The sequence below is a fragment of the Brassica oleracea genome, chromosome C7 (genome assembly GCF_000695525.1).
Source record: "Brassica oleracea var. oleracea cultivar TO1000 chromosome C7, BOL, whole genome shotgun sequence".
NCBI lineage: Eukaryota > Viridiplantae > Streptophyta > Magnoliopsida > Brassicales > Brassicaceae > Brassica > Brassica oleracea.
The window spans coordinates 38,018,973-38,041,427 of NC_027754.1; the positions used below are offsets into that span (position 1 = coordinate 38,018,973).

Below are 22,455 nucleotides of genomic sequence, written 5' to 3' on the forward strand. Positions count from 1 at the left end.
CAAATCCTAAGTCAGCTTATATATTGATTTTAGAAAAACTTTCGGATAATTCAAAACAATTTGCTTAAAATAATCTCTTATATACTAAAGCACAAGTCACATGTCCAATAAAATGATGACAAGTGGAATGTTTAAAAAAAATAAGATAAAAAAAACCAACTAATAGTTTAATGGTTAAAATTCTAAACCAATTACAAAATTAAACAATTGTAATGAAAATAATTCTCTAACAATAAAGAACCACACTAGCCCTAATTTCATGACACAATTCAAACTGTTTCATTGCCTATATAATTATCAATTAACCTTTTGTATTCGTTCTCTTTTTTTTTCTTAATTGTTTATTTTTTTCATCACTTTTCTTTGGGTTTTAGGTGTAGCAACAAACTTTCTTTGATTCTTACAAAAATAAAACTAAAAGATCCACAAACCTGATGTGGCAACGCAAGGCTTCTTCCCCGAGAGATATTGTTACCCATATCATATTTTTTATTTGTGTTTGCTTAATATTTTTGGATCTCACTCTGTTCTCTAATTCTATCATCGCCTTGATTTATCAAACCTCACCCACTCACGTGCATGATTTTCTTCAAAAACTCAGTTATAAATTTGCAAAACACAAAACACTAAGGTCATCTTCTTTTCGAAAACAAAAATGTGAGACAAAAGAAAAAAATGGATATACCAAAGTTTTTCTTTGTCTCATATGTTACTCTTCAAAAATCTCTTTATGTTTGTAGGTTTTGTATAATTAGATTTTATTTTATTTCATAACTAATAAATAATGATTGACTGATGCAGATTTCAAAAGATGTGAAAAGACCAGAAAATTTAACACTATCCAAAAATTCTATCAACAATAATGAAATTACAAATATAAATATCATATTTACTAATTTTTTATCGTAAAAAGTATCATATTTGTAAACGATGTCTACATGGAAAAGATTAGTGAAAGCATAAGTGTTTTTTTAAGACTCAAGGAAATTTTGAATTTCATGGCACAATTCAAACTTTTCCATTATATTTTCTGCATGATTCAAGTTAAAGATGTTATGAGAATATACTTCTATTTTTGTAGCTTAATTTTTCACAAAATGGTAGAAAATCAGAGCTTTATTCCACAAAATAAACTATTAGAAACGTGAAGTTATTATTAGTGTAAAAAGGTATTCTTACGAAAAAGGTAACAACATTTACATTTAAAATTATAACACCTAAAATATGTTTAACTAGATGAAACAGTTGTGTTTAAATATGTTTAAATAGTCTTATTTGATTGTACTATCTATTTTTTATCTATTTGTTGGATTTCTGACAAAAAAAACAATTTCAGTTAAATTCTAATTCACATATTATTATTATTTTTGGTCAATGCATGGTTTCATTGCTTAATTTGTTATGCTAACATGAATAGTTTTATATTTTAAAGCAGTATTATAATATTTACTTTTATGCGTTAGCATATTATCTTAATTTTTTTTATAGAAAGAAGCTTTCAAAAACATGTATCCCCTATATATTATTTGAGAAGCATTATAACTTCTTTTTGTAGCCACATGTCATCACTAGGATGATTCTTAGAATCATTAGAGAAATATGTTGGTCCATCTAATTATATAATAAGTTTTTTATTAAACTAACAATAAATTCATCATTAATGTACTTTATTATTTTCTTAAATAAAATTTATGGAATTGCCTAATGTGGCTAAAGTATATATGACAATTAATGATTTTGAATAAAAAAGATTTGAATAAAAAAATAGTGTATCTTCTATCATATTTGTTTAATTTTAAACTATTAAATAAATTAAACAACCACAATAACCATATAATAAAAATTTAGATTTTTATGTATATGTTATATTTTGAATTTTTACAAACGGCTATAAATTACTAAAACTGTTAAGAGTCTCACATTCAAATTTTATGATTCATGGTTTACAAATTTTGTTATGTCAAAATACAAATGATTACAAAAATTATATAAGTTAAAAGTCTAATTTAATTAATTATTAATATATATATATATATATAATTTTAAATTAAACTATAAACCATATAAAATACAATATTTTAGTTTCAAAATTTACTTTGAACAATTTTTTTGATAAAAGTTTTGAACGATCATTGACAACTTATTTTTTAAAATTATAAATTACTAAAATTATTAATCCTACAATGAAAATTTTGTTATCAGCATTTTAATTTTTTTTACAAAAGATATAAATGATCAAAAAAATTATATTAGTAGAAATCATCATTTAATAGACCTTAATATTAAAAATATACTAAAATATATTATCTATGTTAGTATCATTTAAATTTAATTACATATCCTATCAAATATAAAAAAAAAAAATTTTGGATTAATAAAATTGATTTATATGTTCGCACCAATTTAATTATATATTTAATAGTTACTGAACTTTAATTATTTAATATATATTAATTATTTCATAATATGTAAAAATATTTAATACATAAAATAATTTAGAGATTATTGGCTAGATATACGTGAAAAAGAAAGAAATTAGCTAACTACCCAAAACAACGAACAAATCTTAATCCATGTACACTCTTTCGCCCCCTTTGACCATTATGCCCCTACACCGCAACACGTAAAATAAAACGTGAGGAGGTGAAGATTTGGTTTGATCTCTTAAAGTACGATCTTAGGTTTCTATAGACACATAGGCCTGCAGCTACTTTTTTTCCTATCCACTACTCATTTTGTTTGATAATTAATGCATTGCTGAAAATCTTTAGAAAATAGGGGACAGTTCACACGCAACACTTGAGCATCAGCCTATTCTTTGAGCATAAATCCAACGGGTGAGAACATGACATCCGTAACTGAGTCAGACACGGTGGAACCACTATTTTCAGCCATTCATTGCAGGACCGCTGGATCTCATGGGGAATATTGATCCGTTGCAGCCATGTTTGTCGTCAGGCGATAACAGTAGTATTATCAAGTTATTAATGGTCCTTGTCGTTAAAACTAAAGTTAACGGGCATCATAGATGGTGGGGTGTTAACTTATGGCATAAAATATGTTTTCAAAAGGTTTAAAACTAAAGTTAACGGTCATCAACAATTAGTTTGTGCTAACTTATAACGTTAAATAAATGTTTGACTAAACTGAAATTGAGTTATTATTCGTAGTGGTCGTTTTTAATGAGGAGAATAGAAATAGTTAGTCATTGTTGGTGCAAGTAAGACAAAGAGATCTTATTTACAAATGCCATTGTATAATCTACTGTAATACTTAACATCTACCATAAACAAAACAAAAATGTGTTTGCATTGTCAGCCCAAGGATAAAACCTTTATTTTGTGATGTAGGAACTACTTAAAATCATAGCAAATAGGATCATCTTTTTGCGTTCACATATAACAATGAGGAATAAAAAGTACAAGCATTTAGTGAGGCACACAAACAACATCGGGTAGAACATGCTTAGGGGTAAACTGATGCAACAAAATGTAAAGAAAGCTCTGATCGGACACAAAGAAAATTGGAGCTCCATTCACACAGGTGTTGTGTCGCGGTAGTGCTGGCAGTGAAGAAGGAGTAATCTCCATGCATCCCTACATATCATTTGAAGTGTGCGCCTGTCGGAGTATGGGAAGACATGTTAGCACTTGGAGATGTTATGTGTTACAAACGATAGTAGCAGATATTTTGCAGGGTAACATTAGTTATATGAGCTAGACGTTAAATAGTACACGCAAAAATAAAGTGTATCATGGATACGCTTACCTTAGGTGGATCTGTTGTGTCCGGAAAAAATTGTCATTCAGTTCTTGGGTCGTTATAGACATCCTGTTCCCAACAGTAAAACACTTGAGATATAAACAAAGTGATAGGTTTAGAGAAGGGAATCCCGTTTAGAGAACAATTACTTGGTCCTGAAAAATTTAAATATATGATTGAGAGTGAGCTATGACATACTTGTTCTTCCCGAGACTTTGTCTCATCGATAGATATACCTCTTCAACATTGTCAGTGTTGGGTGCCGCCACCGAACATTGACTTCTTGAATACATGTCCTTCAGCCGGACCATGTTGTCCACGACCTCGTCTTCTACCTCATCCTCCTACAAAATCATTTTCATAGTGTAGCATCCTTTATGATGGATATGACCCCTGCCTTCAGCATATTCACAACTGTTAATTATGGTTAACTAACATCATTAATAGCTACTGGTTAAATTGGATGCCAACTTGTAATTTCAGTCTTTATTTGCAAAATGTGGTCATTATCAAACTTGTATAACGAGAATATGAAAATGTCACTGCTACAAAACTCCACTCGTAATCTAGCATTGGTCCTACGATATAGGATTTTACATGGGAGTGTGCTATCTATCAATACACATTATTCTTAACAAATACTATAAACTCTAGACGTTAAGTTGCAAGATAGTCCTACATATGAAATTATACCCTTTAACAAATTAGTATTACGTGTAACTAATAGCAGTATTTCAAGGATATTTTTTACTTTGCATTTTTCATATTTTTTCTTCACTCTGAGCATCCACGACAAGTTACTGACCGAGACTGCCGGAGATTGAAGGGATTTCTACTTGTGATCTGATCTTTCCAAATATGGTGCTCCGCATAAACTCTACCTCTTCTAAATCTAGAGCTTGGATTCAATCCTCTTCGGTTTGTGATATGCATTAACCCTTTTTCCAATGGGTTCTTCGCCTGCTGCAAATCATACATATCCCCGGTTGTTAAGTTTTCGTGCTCTGAAAGAGAAAAATATAGGTTTTGCTTATAAGAAGAGAGATGAATGAAAGGTATTAGTTTTGAGGAAACAAATGAACTCTTTCACTCTCTAAATGCTGATTTTTTATTTTCTAGAATTCTTTTATTAGATCATAGTGCGTAGTGCTTGGCATGTAATAGAGATTTGCTATCTAAACACTCTGACACAATATCTATAAGGGGATAGCATAGGTGTATAGTTCCATGGGAGTTGTTTCGTATTAATTAAATTACAACAGTGCTTTGTACAGTGATAGAGTAGTTTGCTAATTTTGCGATTTTCTGTGCATATACCCCCTAATTTCTCAATAATTTATATATATAATGTTTATCCCGTGCAAGACGCGGATCTTAATCTAGTGTTGTATATATTTTTCAAGACCACATCATAGAAATTGTTTAAGAACTTCTAAGTTTATGTATTAATGATTATCAAGGTTAAGAATATATATCAATAAAATAATAATTTATTTGATAAGTCATTACAGTTTATGATCAGAAAATTTAGAAGACATTAAAATTGAAAGGTGCGTAGCACCGGGGGGGACAATACTAGTTTGAACTATTTCTCAATTTCTATGTGTCCTCTTTGCAGAGGAAACATGCTAATCTAAATTTAAATTTAGGACACAAAAAAACGAATCTCCTTATACTGCCACTAAATTACCAACATCTAAATATATCAATATTCATTTATCAGTCAATATTCTTGTTTTGAATATAGTTTGAGCAAATATCTTAATAATTGTTTGCAAAACTTCATGGTTAATCTTAACATGTTTACCAAAAAAATGCATGGTTAATAGTCATTTGGAAGCTAAGAAACGTGTTTCAATCATCTTCCACATCAAAAACATTTCTTATACATAATGATAGTATTATCTCAACATGTATGCAGAAATATATTGCCTTTGTTTTTACGTAGTTGGTTTCTATCAATTTGTGATTTTCTTCTTTTTTTTTAGATATTGATACAGTATCTTTTATATACTAAAGCACAAGTCACTTCACCAATAAAATTTTGACATTTGGAAAATGCTTTTAAAAATTTGAATAAAAACTTAATGAAAACTTAATAAAAAGTTGATTAAAACAAATTTCTCATGAGCCCTTAAATTTCAGAAACTTCATCCTAAATTTTCCCAAAATATACACCCACGTTCAAAATTAATTAAGCATGATTTTAAACTGTTTTTTTTTCTCATATAAATTTTGATCTACTCATTTACTTTCTGTTTTTTTCCCATTATTTCTATCATCTCCACTATCAGTTTTGATCTTTACAGTTCTTCATTTTCAGCATTCAAAGCTTTTTATTATTTATAGCAAGGACTAATATTAAAAAATCCATCAGTGACAAAATTCTATTTTAGATAATTTCAATATAGCTAACTTAGAAACTTCTTCTATCCCTTGATTTAGAGACCCTGGAAATGATAGATTGGAGAGATGAGATGAAGCATAAGCAAAATTATTCTCTTGGAAAACCCATAACTGCAATCACATGTAGTGAATTTCCAATCGAGTCAAAGGGGATTAAAAAGACAAAGATCAGGTTTTTCCTCTCTTTAATACTTTTCTTTGATTTGTTGATTAGTGATTCCTTTGATGAATCCATTATGTTTTAGTAAGCACAATTGCAATTAAGGTCGACCATAAAATTATTGATGAACGGCTGGACGTATCATTGAGTTTTTGCATTTCTGAATCCAAAGGTAAATTTACTTCTTCTTTTCTTTGTAACTGGAATTTAATTAATTATTGCTAGACAATTTATTATGACTTAATAAGAATCAAACAAAAGTTGTAATTTTTATCTTATAAATTCAACAAACTGTCAAAATAAAAATTGTGAATTAATTATGTTCAAATGTGTGCATTAAAAAGATGTTAGGTTACGTAACATAAAATGTCAAGGATTATTTTTAAACATAAATTAAAAAGACAGTAAATTTAGTAGATTCATTGTATCTAAATTTAGATTTAATTAAAGAAAGTATTTATTATTCAGTAAGAAATCATTGAATAAATTAATCTCTCAAAGAAACTATATTTTTTTTTTTTTTGAAAATACTACAAAATGTATCAATTTTATATAATAATATGTTATTGTTTTACCACTTAAACCGCTTTGTTTCAACACTGACACTTCAAAAATAATTTGCCACTGTTCATGTAATATTTTTAAATAATATTTATTCGGATTGCAAATTATAACAGTGATCAAATATTTTTAAAAACAATAAATTAACCCATGCATAGCATGGGCTACTATACTAGTAATTAACTATGTTATAAAAACAAAGATATTATTTTGTATACCCAAAAGAGATGTTACGAGATTTAGAATCGGTGTACTTTGTGTGTCATGTGTGAGATGATGGGAACTGTCATGGCCCCCATGCAATTAGTTCGTCCGTTATTATCAAAGCCAAACCTTCTACCATTATTATTGTCGCGATTCAATCCAACGTTGGTCTATATCTAATGTCACTGTTACTTATATTTTCCTATTGGATCGATTATTCATCCTCACACTTCATTATCAGTGCCTCTTTTAGACACTTTGTAAAAACAAAACAGTAGTCAAAGAATTTACATAAACCTACTATACTAGTGGTAGTTTTTTTTTTTTGATTTTGAAGAATTTTACTAATTGTTTATTCATGAGATGGCCAAAAGAAATACTACATATTACCGAAACATTATTCAACATTTAGAGTACATAAGAACTTATCGACAGGGGTCCATGATAAAAAAAAAGATGAAATTTAACATCTAAGCAATAATCACATATTAATGATTACATGTCCATTACCATTATAGCACCGACAGTAGTTTCATATAATTCAAAAAGGAATAATTCCTTAAGAATCTAATTTGCAACACCGGGAGCTCAAAATGTGTAATGTAACCCCTTCTTTTTTTATGATTGAATAAAAAAACTATGATTTGAAATGAAACAACATAAACTTGTTTCCTACAGTCAGAATCTAGATGTGTCTTCACTGAAACATACTATGTTGATGATATATAAATTTTGAATACCAAATGGATACACATTAATGCTGCAGTAACAGAATTTGTATTCAAGGTTGGTGTCACTAGTGAAAATGGAACGATTACATTTGTTATTCTTTATAGTAAATGTAAATGCGAATGTAAAAGTAAATACGATACTAACAAGAGAGACATGAAACAATTGAGGATAGCCCCAAAAGAATTAAAAAAATTTTGGAATTTGAAATAGAGAGAGGGAGCAGAAGAAAAGGAAATAAAAAGAAAAAGATTTGACCAAAAAAAAAAAAAGAAGAGAGACTCTCTTTCTCGCTACTGCGCCTCCTTTTTGCTTCTCTCTTCTTCTTCCTCCTCCTCCCTTGGTGCTGTGTTCTCTGTCATTCTCTCTCTCCGTCTCTCTTGGCCATTGGAGAAAGATAAATCACTTTAAATAAAGTTATACTCTTTCTAATTCAACTACAAACAAACAAACAACGTTTTTTCGATTTAGATATTTTAAAAAAAACTGTTCCTTTTGTGTAAAGACTTCTCCTTTCAGTTTCCAAACGCCATTTCATCACTCACCAACCAATTCGATTCATTTCGAGGAGGAGCAGAGGAATCAGATTTGCGTTTTCTTTGTGTTCATCGGAAGAAGAAGAAACAAGTTTAGCCCTTTGAGACGGTACCGTGTCTGTCTTCTCCTTCTTTAGTGCTTTCTCTTTCTGGGTTTTTGATCTATTTTTTCTCTCTTGAGATTTCAGATTGAGTTCAGGGGTTGAGAAGGTGAGAGAGATCTTGGAGAGAGTTTAGTGCTTTCTTTGGATTTGAATGTCCTCAACTACTACATTGCAAGGGTTTCGTTTCCTCCATGACTTCTACCAAGCGAGCCTACAAGCTACGTATCCTTTTACATGTCTTCTCTTTGGTATTCTCTTTTAGGGTTTGATCTAAGAGTCCTTGATTAGCTTAATCTCCTGCTTTTATTCTTAAGGTGTACTCACGAGATCTGTTTTCATCTTCTTTTTTTGTTTTTTTTTTTTTTAACCCGTGGAGTCATTTAAGACCGCTCTCGAGACTTGTGTGTTTGAATTTAAGACTGTGTCAAGTCAAGTTGAGCTTTGACTAGAGAGTAGAGAGTCTCATCTCTGGTAGCATTTTGCTTTAGCCTTGACTTTTGTGTTGTACAAAGAGGAATTCGTGGCACATTCTGCTGCTGTTAACTGTCTCAAGATCGGAAGGAAGTCATCTAGGGTTCTGGTTACAGGTGGGGAGGATCATAAAGTCAATCTCTGGGCTATTGGTAAGCCCAACGCCATTCTGGTTAGTTCTCCCCACCTTCTGCTTCTATCCTTGCTTTGCATTATGTGTTTGGTTTTGGGAGAAGTTTTCTTATAGACTTGCATATGATCTCCATCTTTCTGAGTGTTTATTAACTTCTTTTCTACTACTGCACTTTGTGGTCAGAGCTTGTATGGACACTCAAGCGGAATTGATTCAGTGACGTTTGATGCTTCGGAGGTCTTGGTTGCAGCAGGAGCTGCTAGTGGTACCATCAAACTTTGGGACTTGGAGGAGGCAAAACGTAAGTTTAGCTGTTTATAACAAATCCTTATTGTTTGGCTCAGTTTTAAATCATGTGATTACTAATCCGTTCTTTCACTTGATTTGATGTCTAGTTGTCAGGACTCTCACTGGCCACAGATCGAATTGCATATCGGTGGATTTTCACCCTTTTGGTGAGTTCTTTGCGTCTGGCTCACTAGACACAAACCTTAAGATATGGGATCTGCGTAAAAAAGGCCCCATCCATACTTACAAGGGCCACACTCGGGGAGTCAATGTACTCAGATTCACCCCGGATGGTCGCTGGGTTGTATCTGGAGGAGAGGACAACATCGTGAAGGTTGGTTGCCTCTCTGCATTTTAGCTGAATAGCTTTAAAACCACTGTATTGTTGTTCTGAAAATTCAATTAACTTAGAACCTTTTTCTTTCTCTGTTTAATGGATCTGATAATGCAGTTTGTCTTTACCAGGTTTGGGATTTAACAGCTGGAAAATTATTGACCGAGTTTAAGTGTCATGAAGGACAGATTCAAAGCCTAGATTTTCATCCTCATGAATTTCTTCTGGCAACAGGTTTGTATTATTCTTTGAGATTTTGTAACACTGACGCTCTCTTCTTTTGGGATGATATTCATCTTCTTTTACATAATTTGAGAGTATCCTGTTTTTGCCTGTGGTAACAGGTTCAGCTGACAGGACTGTAAAGTTCTGGGATCTTGAAACATTCGAGCTAATTGGTTCTGGTGGACCTGAGGTACCAGCTTCTTTTATGTTAGACTCAAAATTGGTGGCATTTTATTTATCAGTCTTACCTTTTAATATTCTCTTTTTTCGCTAGACGTCTGGCGTCCGTTGCCTGAGCTTTAATCCAGATGGGAAGACGGTGCTTTGTGGATTGCAAGAAAGCCTGAAGGTAAATTCTTTCATACTTTGATACAACAGTATGTAGCTACTAATTTTGCATAATGTTAAATCAAAAATCACCTCTTGAGGATTCGTTCTTTACCTTTACTCCTTTTGCCTTCTCTCCTTACGTTACTTTTGTGGTCTAATCAACTGCAAATTGTAGATTTTCTCGTGGGAGCCAATTAGGTGTCATGATGGAGTGGATGTTGGATGGTCAAGATTGTCAGATATGAATGTTCACGAGGGAAAGCTGCTTGGTTGCTCATACAATCAAAACTGTGTAGGCGTGTGGGTTGTAGATCTCTCGGTATTGCTCTCTCCCTACACTATTTTTATTCTTTTTGTTTAAATTGTGATCTTTATTCCCCACACTCATTTTTCGGATACATTGCCAGCGCACTGAGCCATGCAATACTGGAGATGCTGATCAGTCAAATGGACAAGCAGAGAAAAAGTCTGGCTCAGGAAGAGATTCAGTAGTTCTCAATGATAATAACTCAAAGACTATTCCAGGCAAGCTGTCTGTTTCTCAGAATGTAGATCCTTTACTGAAGGAAACAAAGTCTCTCGGAAGATTATCTGTTACTCAGAACTCTGATCCTTCGACAAAAGAAACAAAGGCCGTTGGACGGTCGTCAACATCCCACAGTTCGGAATCAAAGCCTCTAGGAAGGTTGTCAGTTTCTCAAAATTCAGACGTTGCTAAAGAGTCAAGGACGTTATCATGTATGCTTCTTGTTGTCTCTCGTTACTATTTATATCAGCGCTGGTTAAATGATATGCCATTGTTTTGTCTGTTTTGAAGCTACGGGAAGTGTACCTAGCACTCCTCATAGGGTCAGTTTAGCCAGTGTTTCAAAAGCTGCCGTCTCTAATGCTGCAACGTCAAGGAGGAATTTTACAAAAGCTAACCCAAAGGGGAATCCTGTTAATAAGGCTGCAGATTTTATTCAGGTGTTTGTCCCCAGAGAAGACCCTAGAGTAGAGCAGGCGGCTGAATCCAGAGCAGAACTTGACATTATTGCAAGAACAATGCCTTATTCGTTGCAAGCGGCTGATTCTAGAAGGTCGCCTAGCAGCAAAAATAACCAAGATCTGCCAAACGCTCCGGTTCTTGAAATGTCCGATTCTCAGCCAGTTGAACCAAGTGACATACCGGATAAAAATACATTTCCAAGTGGCAAGGGTGGCATGCGGGGTGCAGCTGAGCGGAGCATCAACGATTTTAGATACAAGAGATATGGCAGGAGTAACTCAAGGTCACGGATGGGTTCACCTCCAAGAAACCACGATGAAAACTGTAAGTTGTTGTGCCTGTTGAGTTTGATAGATGATGTTCTCTGTTCTAAGCTTTTAGTCTTTGTTTCAGATGACTTGGTGGTAAGCCACAAATCAAGTAGAGAACCAAGTCCAACTGAAAGTCGAAAAGGAGGTAAATATTCCGATCCAGCTTTCACCTTCTTATTGAAAATGAGTTGTGGTCCCCTTACTCATGTGTCTTACCATATCAGGAAGATTCCAGACACTCGTCATAAATAGGGAGAGAAGAGGAAGATTTTCCAACTTCGAGGGTCCTGTTTCTAATTTTCCGAGTGGAGGAAATGCGGCGGCTCCTAACATCCACCCTTCAAATATGGTAATAGCCTTAAACTCTTTCTGCTTTCAGGTTGAGATCTTTGATGCTATAACACACTTAACTGTAAAGTAATGAACAAAGTCGTAGCTACTTTTTCTTCTTTATTCAATCTCACATGTTACTGCCTTCAGGGCATCTTAATAGACATACATATTCCTCCGAGATCCAGGTATAATAGATATTGTATTTCCTTCCATGTAGTTCAAGCAGAGAGGAAACCATATGCCAGTTGAACAAGGGATCGAGTCTCCTTCTGAAGATAATATTGTTGAAGACATAATGGGGAAGCACGATCAATTTGTCAGCTCTATGCAGTCTCGTTTGGCTAAGTTACAGGTAACATGAAAGCAGTCCAAGTTGTGATAATGTTGTTGGCTCTTTCCTAATTTAGGAATTGGAAAGACCTCTAGTTTTTTTTTTCTTTGCTAAATCGTTTTACCCAATTTGCAGGTAGTTCGTAGATACTGGGAAAGAAATGATGTTAAGAACACGATAGGTTCGATGGAGAAGATGGCTGATAATGCTGTAAGTTTCCCTCTATTTCTACTACTAATAGAGTTATTATCTGAGAAAAAGATTAGCAGCTCAAGCAACTCTTCTTATTCATTTTTGTTTTACAGGTTACCGCGGATGTGCTGAGTATAATCACCGAGAGAAATGAGATTATGACACTGGATACTTGTACCTCCCTTCTTCCCATTCTGGCAGCTCTTCTAGCAAGTGACATGGATCAGTAAGCATTAACAAAGTTGAATCTTTACGAACATAGATACAATACATTTGCGGTTTGCGTTCTAACGATACAATATTTTATATTTAGGCATTTGAGCGTTTCCCTGGATTTGCTGCTTAAGCTGGTTAGAATGTACGGGTCACCAATTTACTCATCACTGTCCGCTCCAGCATCTGTTGGTGTGGATATCGAAGCCGAGCAAAGGTTGGCTTGGTTTTTAAACCTTATCTCTGCCATCATGTATCTTAATATCGATAGCGTACTCTCATGGAAACATGTTTGACTGCTATGTAGGATTGAGCGCTACAGTCGTTGCTTTGTGGAGCTAGAGAAAGTTAAAGCCTGCCTTCCCTCGCTGTCAAGGTAAAAAACCTCGTAATCTAGTGAAACGTGAAGGTTTCATAGTTTTCTCATTAATGATGATGTAACCATCTATGTTGGGCTTTGTGTAGAAGAGGAGGTTTGGTGGCCAAGTCTGTGCTTGAACTCAACTTAGCATTTCAGGAAGTTTCATCATAATCACTCCGAATCCCAGAAAAGCACAGAGCAAAGCCCATCTTCTTAGTGGCATCGTCCCAAGTCCTGTGCTTGTTTTTTTTTTTTAAATGTGGATTTGGTTCCAAAGGGGAGTCTAACAAAAAAAAAACTAAAGCTGATGATACTCTTACTAAGTTAACCAAAAGAGTTTGGAAGGCTAGAATCACTCCCGAGTTGGCTGCTTCAGGTGGCCACTCCGTGACTTTTATCACCCAGTTACTAATATTTGTCTTTGCTTTGGGGAAGTGTATTGCTCTAACTATGGTGTGTGTAGAGAGAGCCGTATGGGCTGTGTATTGCTCTCCTAGTTCTTATATGAATACTAAAAATATCTGCTCTTTAGAAATAGACATGTTCAGTGTTCTTCTCTCAACTCAGCAATAGATTTTTTTTCTTTTTAAATGGTTTCTTGGATTTGATCTCCTGTCAGCAATCTTATTATGTTCTACGTTCTTAATTTATGAGCCGTATGTGACCAATCAAAGGGATTTAATTCAAATCCTAAATGAGTGACTAAAACTTCTTCAATTTTGAAGAGAGAGTTCTTGACTATAACCACCATCAATGCAATCTGTTAATCTGTTACATTTGATGATCACCGAGAAATATTTTACTGCAATTATTTAAAACTAAGTTAAAGAGGCCAAATAAAAATGTACAACATCTATAGATAAGATGAAGAAGAAAGAATAACTTATGGAAACTTAAAGAAATAATAAAACAAAACATGGAAGAGAAAGGACAGACTCTAGAAACTGCAATGAACCAAAAAGACTAGAGATTACTTGAGGAAACGAAATTGCCAAAACGATGTAACGGAATTGTCACCAACTACCTAATAAAAACAAAACAATTTATTTCAACATTTTTTTTTTTGTTCTGATATAGTTTTAGAAAAAAATGGAGAAAATGAAAATGACAGTGAAGAGTAGTAGCAAATCCCATGCCTCTGCTCTGCGCTACGTTAAGAGACAACGACCATACAGTTTTTTTTTTTGCTGTACAACTTACTCTTCTTCACATTCTAAAGATCCTCCCCTTATTTTCCGAGGCCAAAACTGGTCACTTTCTTTTGTCTCTTTTGTAGATTTAGATTCTCTTCTTGGATCTTTATTCTTATATATCGACCAGAAAATCTAAGCTTGGTTAATTATCTCGTATGTACTTCTCTTGATTATTAACACATACGATTGGTGAGACCAAAACTACATCCATTTAATTAGTCTTTCTTAGGGTCAAGACGTAAATTATCTTTACCAGCGACTCAAGATGCATGTATATGTGTAATGGATGGATGAAAGTAGATGTGTAATGACTCAAGGTTTACATTATGGCGAACACTCTTATATGTCAATAATAAACTCCCACCTTTGCTACAGTGTCTGGTGAAACTGTATAGTCTAAGCAATAAAACATATGCATGTGATGATGTGAACAAATTAATCACATGATATGTAGCCATGAAGTAAATATTGAAGAAAACAAAATTCGAACAAAAAATTCACAAATTAATTAACAAAAACTAAACAATGTAATATAACAAAAAAAAAATCGAAAATTTAAATGCAAAACAACAATTTGTAATCTCAGGTTAATTATGTGAGAGTCAGTTGGTTAAAAAGTACATAACTATAGTGTTTTTAGATATCAAGAGAGTGTTGTAGTCTGAGATGGTTGTGCAGCTGATAATAGTTGGTCTGGTCGCATGGAACTATTTAACTACAAGCAAATTTTACCCACTCTTCTATATGATTGCCTACTTCTTATCGCCGATTTTTACTGTTTGGTGGATTACTGTTAGACGGTTAAAAAATAAATACAAACATCAGAAGATTATTTATAGATAAAAGGTGTACACGTGTAAATGTATAATCAAAATATATCTAAAATTAAAAAGTGAGAGGTCAACATCAATGCTTCTCCTTGGTACAACTCTACAAACAAAGACAGAGATACTGCTTTTATAAGTAGTCTTCCTTCTCCACAATTGACTTTATTCACTTCACACTCTTTTAGCTTTGCAGCTCTCTCTCTCCCATTTCTCACTTTCGACCAAAAAGGAGGAAAGCAGAAGAAAAATGGGATGCATAATGGTAATGGAGCTAGGGAAGAAGGAGAAGAAGCTAATGAGAAGTATTTTATGGAGAATCAGAAGAGAGATTAAGAAGATGAAGAAGAAGATGAGATCCCCAAGAGACAAGAACAAGAAGCAGACGAGTTTCAACTACGATCCTCTTAGCTATTCTCTTAACTTTGATTCTCTTTAAACCTAAAATTTCTTGTTGCTGTTTGTTTATTTCAAAATCAGTTTGTGCGATATAATGTATGTTTCTAATGCCATGTCTGTTGTCTATGCTACTATGTATTAGCCTATCGGGTTATTATTAACAGCTTTTTAAGTTGATTATCTTCTACAAAGCTAATATTTAACGTGAGATATCACTAATATCTATCGTTTTAAAAAGAAGAAAATAGTTTTGTAGTTTGAATTTAGTTATAGTTCTAAAAAATCTTCTTTCTTGCAGATAGAGGTAAAAAGTTAGTCTATAATCTCCCAATGATATCATACACTGTAGAAAGCACAGAAGAGAGAGAGAGAGAGAGACTACAACTAATCACCTATCTAATCATTTTGACGCAAGATTCTTTTAATCAGTAGATAATATATATTATATACTGTGAAAATGAAGAGAAAGTTAAGATGATGAAACCTTTAGATATTCCGCAAACCCAATCATAACTTGGATTTATAAATTTTTACTATAATCAGCTTCCTAGTCTTAAGTATTTAAATGTGTATATATTTGTTTTACTATAAAGTTTAAAAACTATACACAAAAAGAAAAGGAAGATTTGAAAGATGGAGAGAGAAGGATGCGAGATTCTCTGAGAGGAGGGGCACAGTACGCAAGAAGTGAGTGAGGGTAAATTCACCTTCCCATCACCCTAAAACCCTAAAAGTCTTTTCAGCTCTGCAACACCCGCACATGCCTATATCTCTCTCTCTATTCCCTAGCCTTTCTGATCTCTTACCGTTAGGCACCCACTGTCCCGTAATTTTACTATTATTATCTTAATCACAATTACTTTGGATGAGTCCTTGCATAAAAAAAAACTCTTCCATCTGAAGTGTATTTGGGGTCTTTCGCCTGAACATGCAAGGCATCAAATGAAAATTATTTTCCTCTCTATATATTTTGTTGGGAGTTAACTTTTATACATATATATATTGGGCCGGACCATTATTTTGTTTCATGCTAATTAGTCAAGGACCATTTGAATATACTTTATTATTGGGCATACTGGAATATATAGCTATAAATGGGCCATACGGCCCAAATAACTTAAAACCGAAAAACCCTATTTAATAAACAAAGAAATTGAGGCCGCGAAGATATATAGTATATCACAACGAATGACAGCAGAAAGCGAATCTAGACCGTTTATTATCATCGCGTATGCGAAACGAACGGTGGATTACATCGACAGCGCTAATAAAAAAAAAAAAAAAAAAAAAGCAGCCAAAAAAATAAAATCGCGGGGGTAGTATATAAGCGCCACAACTTAAGGGGGAAAACAAGCTTCGTCTTTCCCTCTCACAGCTTCTCTGAAACTTTCTCATCGATTCCTGTTATCCTAACTTCCTATCGAGATAAGAAAGAGATGGAAGCTGAAACCACCAGCAACACCTTGCTTCGCCCCAAATTCGTCAGCGCTTTCGCTATATGGTTACTCTCTCAATCTCCGATCTAATTTCGATTCGGAATTTTATTTTTTCATGTAAATATATTAATCTTTGATCACTTTTGTCTTATACTTTTATACTGAATAGGGATGAATGCTGGTTTTTTTTTTTTTTTTGCAGGAATGATTTCCGCGAAACTTACGAAGAAGAGAATCCGTATGTTAACCTTAAGGATGCAAGACTGTACAACCGAGCTTGTTATACATTCACTTGACTAGCTAGTGTTTATATGGTTTTACAACAAGACTATGCTGTTGTTTTATATGGGCTTTGTAGGTTCCAAAGCTTGGTGGTGAAATGTGGAAGTCTTTCACTGAGGACGTGAGTCCTTTTTCCTGAGGAGTTTCATGTTGCCTATTTGCTTATTTATTATCTTCTTACTCTCTGTTTTTTTTTTTGTTCCTTGCGGAGAAGAATGTTTATAGGGATAAAGCTGCTCAACTTATGGAAGAATATAACAAGTCGATTTCTAAGATGATGATATTGTGACTTTTTCCCAGGAGGAGGATGAGGAGAAGGAAGTTGATAACAAAGGAGATGCACCAAATGGTTGTCGAAACGGTAGAGGTAGAGGTAGAGGTAGAGGAAGACTTGTTCGGGGAGGTCGTGGTTGGCGAAGTGCGTTTGGCTAATAAGCACACATTGTCGATCAGGTCTTACCAAATACTTTTGATTCGGGCTGTTTCTATGCTTTTAATCAGAAGCTGTTTCAGTCTTCTCGTTTTATCTCGATGTATGATCTTTCATACCACTAAGTAACAGACTTTCATAACAGATTTTTGATGACTACTAGAACTGGAAGTAATTGTTTGGTTTACATGTTCTGCTGGTTGAATCAAAGTGATAATAATTTTATTTAGATTAAAACAGAATCACAGAGGTATAGAAGAAGTACAGATTAAAGCAATAGAATACGAAGTGAATAAGTAAAAAGACAAATAGAAGATATCGTCTATTTTTTTGAAGAAATGCGTAAAGTGATGGGATTAAGATCAAGTCAGCGGTTGGACTGGCCACTTCAAAACGTTGTGTTTGTTTTCACTTCTCAGTCTTCCTGCAAGGCGGTAACGGCTTGCCACACAAGCAAAGGTTGTGCAAATAAGCAGCTGCAGGAAAGATGTTGAATGGTCTTCCTTGTGGAATCAGTCCACACAGTCTGTTGGCCCTGAAACTCGCATGTTTCACTGCCTTGATGTTCAACAAGCTATCTGGGATTCTTCCTGTAAGTGCATTGATCGAGAGGTCAAGCCAGTTCAGCTGGGCGAGCTGTCCTAAAGCTTGAGGTATGACTCCTGTGATGTGATTCCTTGAGATGTCTAGTCTCACAAGTTCAACAAGGTTTGATATTGAACTTGGGATTTGTCCGCCGATTTTGTTGCTCCCTATGTTGAGTACTTTGAGGTTCAAGCTCTCTGCGAAGTCAGGGATCCTCCCTGAGATTTGGTTGTTGGTGAGATGGATCTCTTCCAAGAACCGGCTTGTCTTGTTGTTTAAAAGGCTTGAAAGCGACCCTGCCACTAGATTTGAACTTAGATCAACGGAAGACACCCCTTCCGGCAACTTGAGCTTGGAGAGATCGAAACTGAGATGGTTCTTTGAGAGCTTCAGTTTCTGAAGACTGGTCATGTTGGCGAGAAGAGCTGAAACATCACCTGTGAGAAAGTTTTCAGACAAGTCTAGCGAGATCACCTCGCGTGGTCTTGTTAGCTTCGGAAAGGCTCCTCTCAGTTTGCAACCAGCTAAGTTGATCTCCGTGAGTGGCTTGTCTCTGATCCAGCTTGGAACTGCTCCAAGATTAAGGTTGTTGTAGGAAAGATCGATGGACAGTAAAGAAGGAAATCCTCTGCCTACAACAACAGGCAGAGGATCAGAGAAATGGTTTCTGGAGAGATTGAGAGACCAAAGATTCTGCAGGCTTGTAATGGATGCTGGTATGTGACCAGTGAACATGTTGCTGCTCAAGTCAAGGATAGAGAGCGACTTCAAATTGCTGATTCGGTCAGAGAGTGGCCCGGTCAGATCATTTCGCTCCAAGGACATGTCCTGAAGCTTCCCCAAGTTATAAACAGAAACTGGTATTCCCCCGGATAATCTGTTACTAGAGAGATGAAGAGTGGTTAGATCCCGAAACTGGCCTACGAAATCCGGGATTGGTCCAGACAACAAATTGAAGCTGAGATCAAGAATCTGAAGCTTGAGAAGGTTCTTGAACGCCACAGGGACTGGACCTGACAGAGAGTTTCGAGCCAAACTCATCGTGGTAAGGCTTCTCAAGCTCCCCAGACTCGCAGGGACAGCACCCGAGAAGCGGTTTCCAGCCAATGAAAGAGATTCCAGCATTGGAAGGTGGCCTAAGCCAGTAGGAACACTTCCGCGGAGAGAATTATCTTCGAGCGCGAGCTGGGTGAGACTAGTTAAGTTTGAGAAGCTGCTGGGAATCGAGCCGGTGATGAATTTGTTTCCACTAATGACCAAAACCTGGAGAGATCCGAGACTCCCCAGTGAAGGTGATAATGTGCCTTTCATGTAAAGAGTTGGTTCGGTCAAGGAGCTTTGCAGCACCAAGCTTGTGACTTTCCCTGTGGCTGGGTTGCATAGTACGCCTTCCCAGTCTCCATTGCAACAATCTTGGCCGACCCATGAAGACAGAACTCCGGTTGTGTCCTCGGCGATGCTGGATTTGAAAGCCAGAAGTGCTGCTCTGTCTTGGCTTGAGCAGATTACTTGTGATGAGGAGTGAACAAGATTATGAAGAAGAGAAGAAACAAACAAGAGATTCAAAACCCATTTCAGGTTTTGCATTTTGGGAAAATGGGTTTTTGATCAGCTTAACGCTAAAGTGGTTAAAAATAAAGATTTTTGCTCGGACAAAAGAAACTGACAGGAGTTAACTTTGACTTGAATTTGGATAATAAACAAAAGAAAAAAAACTGTTTTATTATTGTTCCTTCACTTAGACAAGAAGGTATAATGATCCATCCATAAAAAAAAAAATAAAGAAAGAAAAATGAATGAGCTGCAAAAAGTATTTTCTTTTTCACTTTAATCAAACAATTGTTGGATTAAGTCTGGTTGGATCTAGAAAAATGATCCACCTTTACTTATAGCCTTGGTGAAAAAGAGTAAAATATTTGTTTTTTGAAAATTTACAAAACAAGTCTTGAAGAGATTCACATGGAGAATTGTGACCGTTGGATGAATCACGAGGATCCTAGTTTCATTTCGAACGTTGGAGCGCAGATCAGTTTGAAAATTGTTTACACTCCTTTGTTTTTTACATTAGAAGTATTCTTCTTCTTTGTGTCCAAGCTCTCAAGAGGACATCATTAAATAAATTCATGTGAATTCGTGATATAGGCCACTGTTTGTCTCATGATAAAGTTATAATAAATCAACTATACAGTATGATTTTTCAAATAATGCTGTTAAATCAGGATTATATACCATCGGTTGAACGTAAAGTATTTGATCTATATGTTTATGTTCGTAACCATGTCTTAATGATATTGATAAAACCCAACACATGAAGATTCCTTTTCAAAAAAAAAAAAAAAAAAAAAAAAAAACACATGAAGATTCTTTTTGTCTGAAAGAGGAAATTAATAGACGATAACCAGATGACCATAGTTTAAATATCTTGTTATATATGTTGGTTGTAACTTGTAACAATCAATTCCTATTCTTATTTTATATTTGTTAAGAAAAACCAAATTGCTTTGGTCTAGTGGTATAGGAGCTCCAGCTGAAGTGTCCGTCCCAGGGTTCGAGCCTTGACCACTGTAGAATTTACATGTGGGCTGCAGCACCCGAGACCGAAGACCGTTACACGGTGAGCCACATGGTGACGTCCATGCTCACTTTGGTCTTTAGTCTGGACCACTTCGGTGGGGCCAGGATACTTGGTTAGCAAAAAAATATTTGTTAAGAAAATAAATGAGAATTGATTACCTATTGAACACCAAACTTTTTTTAGCACTTGAGGATATATAACTCTTTGATCGTTGAATATTCATAGCGATGTTACTTCTGCCAACCTGTTGATTTGTGATAAATGTACTTCATCACATCATAAGGCAATTTAAGATGGAAATTAGATATGGGTCGCTGAACTTACAAGTCAAAATCATTTTGAATAGTTATAGGCAATACTAGTTTTGGCAGCTTGTTGAATTGATATACATCTACTTTTATATGACAAATGAAGATGGAAATTAAAACATTAGATGTCGTCCAAACTTTAATATCAAAACCATCATTAAAGTAACACAAATCTCCACTACAATAACAGTTTCGGTCGAAGCTACAAAATTTATTTTTGTAATGACAATAACACATCTCCCAATCCCATCCATTATGTGGTCACCAGAGGCAGCTTTTCATTCACCAATAAAAATGCTAGAAAGTAATAACTCACTGTAAATCATTCAATAACAACTTGCTACATTATTGTTAATCTTTACTTACGGGTTAACTTTTAACCAAAAATATGAATTCTTAATCATTTGGTGTATATATACTGTTTTTATATTCTTAAATAATATTACACCATCAGTTTCGTCAAGGCGAGAGTAATACTAAATACTATGATTCTGTCGATAGCGAATCTAGAGAACACAAGCAAAATGGCAATATATGAATTTAATATTTTGAGAGTTTGGTTTTGAACTTTATTTGCTGTTCTTCGCTGTGTAAGGCTTTTGAGTTCATATTGTTTTTAATTATCTCTCTCTCAAGTGTATTTCAAAAGCGTCAATTGCGGCTTGATAACGGTCCGTGTAGGACATTACCAAGCATTATATAAATATACACACATTAAAATAATTTGTTGTGATTAATTTGAAAAGAAAAACTATTCATAACCTGCCGCATAGACATCGTAATCAACAACACAACATGTATGTACGACAGTATGAGCCTCAAATGTGGTGGACGTCCACTGTTTTACATACTGCATGGACGTAACTAGGAACACAAGCAAAATGGAAATATATGAATTTAATATTTTGAGAGTTTGATTTTGAACTTTATTTGCTGTTCTTCGCTGTGTAAGGCTTTTGAGTTCATATTGTTTTTAATTATCTCTCTCTCAAGTGTATTTCAAAAGCGTCAATTGCGGCTTGATAACGGTCCGTGTAGGACATTACCAAGCATTATATAAATATACACACATTAAAATAATTTGTTGTGATTAATTTGAAAAGAAAAACTATTCATAACCTGCCGCATAGACATCGTAATCAACAACACAACATGTATGTACGACAGTATGAGCCTCAAATGTGGTGGACGTCCACTGTTTTACATACTGCATGGACGTAACTAGGAACGGCTCGCTCTGCCTAGGAGTTGATAAACCGGGTTTAGGAAACCGGTTCCAAGTTCTCTAAATCATTCAATTCCACATAATGAAATGGTTAAAGTTATATAAATGGTGTACTGGGATAGTGGTTTCGGCGCAAAAAATAGTTTTGTTGTGTGTCTAATTCAATTTTAGTTGGGAGGAATAATTTACGTTATATCATAGTACTAGTTATTTATTAGTAACGGTT

The 22,455-nt window shown here is 34.6% G+C and overlaps 2 protein-coding genes across 2 annotated transcripts; one reads left to right on the forward strand and one right to left on the reverse strand.

The window, feature by feature from the left end:
- The first annotated feature begins 8,107 nt into the window (after window positions 1-8,107).
- Window positions 8,108-13,524, forward strand: LOC106306857 (katanin p80 WD40 repeat-containing subunit B1 homolog). Its single transcript, XM_013743628.1, has 19 exons — window positions 8,108-8,467; window positions 8,547-8,684; window positions 8,975-9,105; window positions 9,250-9,367; window positions 9,462-9,688; window positions 9,820-9,922; window positions 10,033-10,103; window positions 10,188-10,262; window positions 10,419-10,562; window positions 10,651-10,981; window positions 11,061-11,555; window positions 11,625-11,687; window positions 11,767-11,891; window positions 12,093-12,227; window positions 12,342-12,416; window positions 12,512-12,624; window positions 12,712-12,828; window positions 12,919-12,987; window positions 13,077-13,524. Exons 2-19 carry the CDS (start codon window positions 8,654-8,656, stop codon window positions 13,141-13,143), a joined length of 2,490 nt encoding a protein of 829 aa, XP_013599082.1. The 5' UTR covers window positions 8,108-8,467; window positions 8,547-8,653; the 3' UTR covers window positions 13,144-13,524.
- Window positions 13,525-17,736: 4,212 nt separating this feature from the next.
- Window positions 17,737-20,053, reverse strand: LOC106301295 (DNA-damage-repair/toleration protein DRT100). The gene has a single exon (XM_013737660.1). It carries the CDS (start codon window positions 19,706-19,708, stop codon window positions 17,945-17,947), a length of 1,764 nt encoding a protein of 587 aa, XP_013593114.1. The 5' UTR covers window positions 19,709-20,053; the 3' UTR covers window positions 17,737-17,944.
- Window positions 20,054-22,455: the final 2,402 nt, after the last annotated feature.